General features: G+C 45.3%; 1 protein-coding gene across 1 annotated transcript; it reads left to right on the forward strand.

The window, feature by feature from the left end:
- Positions 1–492: 492 nt before the first annotated feature.
- LOC137163551 (olfactory receptor 52P1-like) lies at positions 493–1,431 on the forward strand. Its single transcript, XM_067563815.1, has one exon. It carries the CDS (start codon positions 493–495, stop codon positions 1,429–1,431), a length of 939 nt encoding a protein of 312 aa, XP_067419916.1.
- The last annotated feature ends 4,296 nt before the right edge of the window (positions 1,432–5,727 follow it).

Genomic DNA, 5,727 nt, shown 5'->3' on the forward strand with positions numbered 1-5,727 from the left:
TGTGTGACAGTATCTAAAGCCTTAGTAAAGTCAAGATATACCACATCTACTGTCTTCCCCCTATCCACAAGGCTGGTTAACCTGTCAAAGAAAGCTACGTGGTTGGTTTGACATGATTTGTTCATGACAAATCCATGCTGACTGTTACTTGTTACCTTATTATCTTCTAGATGTTTGCAAATCTATCTTTCCAGGAGCCCCCCTTCAGTCACTTGAAGGCTGCCATCAAATCCCCCCTCTCCAATTTGTCCACATCCTTCCTTTAATGGAGGGCTCAAAACTGGAAACAATACTCCAAATGTGACCTCACCAGTGGCAAATAGAGGGGAATAATGTTGCCACCTCACTACTCACCCCCTTTCTAGATTGTTAGTAACTGTAAAATATTTACTGTGCTATTTGTTACCAAGTGCCTAACCCCTCTCGCTGTGATTCTCACCCTTCACATGCACCCTGAGCATTTCTGAACCTGATCGGTGCCTTGACACTCTCATGGAAGCTTTCAACCTCACCCCCTCTAACCCATCAACTTTCGTCCTAAATGGCATCCCGGGGCTGGAAACTGCCTACATCTGGATTTCCATCCCTTTCTTTATGTTCTACATCATCAGCCTATTGGGAAATGTCACGGTTCTGTTTGTTGTTGGCAAAGAGCAGACCCTGCACAAGCCCATGTTCCTGCTGCTCTGCATGCTGGCGCTCACAGACATCGGCATGTCTACGAGCATCGCGCCGAAGACACTGTGCATATTTTGGTTCCATTCCACAGGCATCACCGTGGATGGCTGCCTCACCCAGATTTTCTTCCTTTACGTACTTGGTGCTACGCAATCAGCCATCCTCGTGATAATGGCCTTCGATCGTTACATCGCCATATGTGACTCTCTGAGATACATCAGCATCCTCGTCAACTCACAAATCGGTAAACTAGGGCTAGTGGGTTTGATAGGAACTGTGCTCTTGGTTCTGCCATTGCCCCTGCTACTGTGGAGGCTGCCATTCTGTGCCAACCGTGTTATTCCCCACACATACTGCGAGCACATTGCTGTGGTGAAGATGTCGTGTGGGCACACCACTGTCAACAGGATGTACAGCCTGGTGATATTATTAGTGATCATCGGGTCAGACCTGATACTCATCGGCCTGTCCTACGGGCTGATCATCAGAGCCGTCCTCAGGATCTCCTCCAAAAAAGCCAAACGAAAAGCCCTCAACACCTGCACACCCCACATCTGTGTGATACTGATGCCTTGTACTACCAGCCACTTCTCTGCCCTGACACTCAGGTTTGGTCAGGGCAACGCTGCTCACGTTCACATCCTCTTGGCCAACCTCTATCTCCTTGTGCCCCCCATACTCAACCCTATCATTTATGGGGTCAAAATCAAAGAGCTTTGTGACAAAGTGGGAAAATACACCTGCAGAGTGTGATCACCGGGGCCACTGACTTTAAACCTGCTTGACAGGAGGGGGAAAGGATGTGTCTTCATTAATCAAGGGTGCTTTGCCCCTAATTGACTGAGCTTAGCCTTCTAAAAGTTCACATTCTGAGAAATCCCTCAGAACTAATGTCTTATCACACCATAACAAGCAGTGTCCTCTCCGACCATCACCTGATCTCTTTCAGCATCGTCACCCATCATCCCCCACCCACACACACCCTGTCACTCGACCTTTCCGTGACTTCCCGAGCACCAGCACTGGTGGTGTCTCATATTGTCTCAGCCCTATTTTCCATCAATATGGTTGTTGCCTCTCCCCATTCCTTCCGCTCCTCCATCTTTGACTCTTTTCCCCTTCTCTGCCATCACAAGGTCGCCAACTCTGCCACCCACCAGGCCCTAACAATCCCTTCCAGTCCTGAGTCTCCCCAAATCAGTCATCAGAAAGGATGTGGACAAATTGGAGAGAGTCCAGCGGAGGGCAACAAAAATGATGAGGGGGCTGGAGCACATGAATTCTGAGGAGAGGCTGAGGGAACTGGGCTTGTTTAGTCTTCAAAAGAAAAAAAATGAGGGGGGATTTGATAGCAGCCTTCTACTACCTGAAAGGGGGTTCCAGGGAGGATGGAACTAGGCTGTTCTCAGTGGTAGCAGACGGCAGAACTAGGAGCAATGGTCTCAAGTTGCAGTGGGGCAGCTCTGGGGCAGCAGATAATCCAGCCGGTGCAGCTGGGAGATTGGTCCTGTGGTTTGGGCACTGGTCTGCTGCTCAGGAGAGCCGGGTTTGATTCCCTTGCCCTGTGTGATTGTGGGCAAGCCCCAGTGTGTCTCTGAGCCTATGCACAAGCAGATAATAGCCCTGCCCTGCCTCACAGAGGTGGCAGGAAAATAAATTTGTTCAAGGTGCTCAGATACTCTGAGGAGTGAGCCAAAGGAGACTGTAAGATCATGTCTTTCAGGCATCCAAATAGCAACACCCCTGACGTTTGGCTGTCTGTTGTTCCAATATGAGGGCCTACAGCTGCCAGTACTCATGCAATGTACTGGGAAATATTTGCAGACTATAAACCCCCTGGAGCAACTGAGGGACTGATTCTGATAACACTCAGTCTGATGTCGATAATTACAAGAGTTTTCATTCCATGATTCTGTAAAGGCAGCTGAACAATAGCATCACACTCCACCCATGTCAGCTTCCAACAATGGCAGCTTCAGTGCTTCCAACTTCATCTTGATTGGAGCCCCAGGTCTCAAAGCAGCCCATGTCTGGCTGGCATTCCTTCTGTGCTCATTGTACCTGTTCTCTGTGCTCAGGAATTGTAGCACTGTTTATATCATTAAAGCCAAGGAAAGTCAGCAGGCCAAGTTTGAGTGGGTGGCTTTGTGACCCCATGAGTGAGTGGGGTTGCCAGAGGGCGCATGGGGTTGCAACACCACTCAAGTTTGTCCTGGCTTTATGACTGTGAAACATTGATAACTACTCACTGGTAACAGTTTCCAACCAGGTTTGCAACCACCGTATAGTAGCTCCACCTAGGTTGTATTTCCTTAGTTTCATTAAGAGAAGATCATGCGTGACAGTATCTAAAGCCTTACTAAAGTCAAGATATACCACATCTACCGCCTCCCCCTATCCACAAGGCTGGTTACCCTGTCAAAGAAAGCTATGTGGTTGGTTTGACATGATTTGTTCTTGACAAATCCATGCTGACTGTTACCTGCTACCTTATTATCTTCTAGATTTTTGTAAATTGATTGCTTAATTATTTGCATCATTATCTTTCTGGGTACAGAAATTAAACTGATTGGACTGTATTTCCCCGGATTGTCCTTATTTCCCCTTTTGTAGATGGGCACTATACTTGCCCTTTTCCAGTCTTCAGGAATATCTCCTGTCTTCCAAGATTTTTAAAAGATAATTGCTAATGGCTCAGATATCTCATCAGTCAGCTCCTTGAGTATTCTAAGACGCATTTCATCAGGCCCTGGTGACTTGAAGACATTTAACTTGTCTAAGTAATCTTTAACTTGTTCTTTTCCTATTTTAGCTTCTGATCCATTCTCATTTTTACTGGTATTCACTATGTTAGACATACAGTTGCAACTAACCTTCTTGGTGAAAACCGAAACTAAGAAATAATTTAGCACCTCTGCCATTTCCACCTTTTCCGTTATTGTTTTTCCCCCCTCATTGAGGAACAAGCCTGTCCTATCCTTGGTCTTCCTCTTGCTTCTAATTTATTTGTAGAATCTTTTCTTCTTACCCTTTATGTCTCTAGCTTGTTTAATTTCGTTTTGTGCTTTGGCCTTTCTAGTTTTCTCCCTGCATACTTGTGTTATTTGTTTATATTCATCGTTTGTACTTTGACCTAGTTTCCACTTTTTGTAGGACTCTTTTTTGACTATTAGATCACTTAAGATCTCCTGATTAAGCCAGGGTGGTCTCTTGCCATACTTCCTATCTTTCTCACGCAATGGGATAGTTTGCTCTTGTGCCCTTAATGTCTCTTTGAAAAACTGCCAGGTGTCTTCAATTGTGGTTTCTCTTTGACTTACTTAACAATGGGATCTTACCTACCAACTCCCTGGGTTTGCTAAAGTCTGCCTTCTTGAAATCCATTGTCTTTATTTTTGCTGTTTTCCTTCCTACCATTCCTTCTATACCAATACGTAAATCTGGAGTGAGAATGTTGAAGTCAATGTTCCTGAACTCAAAAGGTAGCCAATTACAGTAGTGAGGATATTTTTAAAGGTCTTGAGTGTTATAAACCTTTCTGATTTACACCACAACATTTGTCTAACTAGTGCGTGTCACGAGGAAACTTTATCTGGAAGCAGGTTATCTCACAGCTGTCTATTACAGGGTCTTCCTCTACCTTCCTCAGAAGCATCTGGTACTGGCCATGGGATCCTGGGCTAGATGAACTATGGGTCTGATCAAGTCTGGTAATGCCTATCTTCCTATTGGTGGCATAAATCCAAGATAGTATTTGCTGATCTGCTGTAGTTGGGCTCCTAGAAGTCATGCTCTGAGAGCAGAATGATGTCTTGTTAAATATAATCTATTCTCCTGTTATTTTTCTTTTCAGGAAGTAATGTTCAAAACTCCTTGGACACCCTTTGCATTATGTCAGCTGTCAATGACACGAAATTCCAACAGGCCGTGTTTTTTCTCACTGGAATATTTAGGCAGGAAAACATCCATGTCTGGATTTCTATCCTCTTCTCCTTAATATATGTTACTTCAATATTAGGAAATTGAGTAATTCTGTTTATTATAAAATCGGATCCAATCCTCCATGAGCCCATATACCTTTCCCTTTCCATCTTGGCCATCTCAGACCTTGGCTTATCAATATCCACCCTACCAACCATACTGAGCATATTATGGTTTAACTCTAGGGAGATCAGCCACGATGCTTGTTTTGCCCAGCTGTTCTTCTTCCACTCGCTTACATTCACTGAATCCTCTGTGCTCTTGTCTATGGCCGTTGACCACTTTGTTGCAATCTGTGACCCACTGAGATATGCCTCCACCTTAACCCTGCCGAAAGTAGCCAAGATGGGACTGGTGTCTCTGTTAAGAGGGGTGTTTCTAAATTTGCAACTCCCCATTCTGCTAACACAGATACTGTCAAGCCAACATCCTCTCCCATTCCAACTGCATGCATCAGGAGGCAGTGACGATGGCTTGTTCAGATATCAGAGTCAACATCATCTATGGCTTCGTTATAACAGTCACTTCAGTGGGGTTGGATTTTCTGCTCATCCTCCTATTTTATGTGATGATCCTCAAAACAGTGCTGAACATTGCATCCCACACAGAGCGCCTCAAGACACTGAACACCTTCATCTCCCACATCTGTGTTGTCCTGCTTTCCTACATGACAGGGATCAGCTTGTCTGTGATACACAGATCCATGAAGAGTTCTTCTCCCTTGGTTCAGAATGTCCTGGGCAACGTCTCTTTGCTGATCCCACCCCTGATGAACCCAATCGTGTACAGCATGAAAACCAAACATGTTCGTGCAAGGATAATTAGGGTGTTCATCAAGTGAAGGGTCAATTCATCACTCGGCTCCAGCGCTGATGACACGTGAGATGAAAATCACGAGCCACCTATTCCATCCTAGACACTTCCAGAGGCCCTGAGAGGACATGAGCTACTGATTCCCATCACCAGCTGATAAGGAAAGGGAATGGGACCAAGGCAGGAAGCAGTATTTACAAAGACTCTGTGTTTATGTAAAGCCAGGGAATGGGTGGGATGGTATCACATAAAGAG

Source organism: Emydura macquarii, unplaced genomic scaffold, assembly GCF_026122565.2.
Source record: "Emydura macquarii macquarii isolate MOO-44397 ecotype Brisbane River unplaced genomic scaffold, CSIRO-AGI_Emac_v2 contig_2622, whole genome shotgun sequence".
In the NCBI taxonomy this organism is placed as follows: Eukaryota; Metazoa; Chordata; order Testudines; family Chelidae; genus Emydura; species Emydura macquarii.

Coding starts and splice junctions, on each gene's coding strand:
- LOC137163551 (XM_067563815.1), top strand. CDS start 493: ATGGAAGCTTTCAACCTCACCCCCTCTAACCCATCAACTTTCGTCCTA.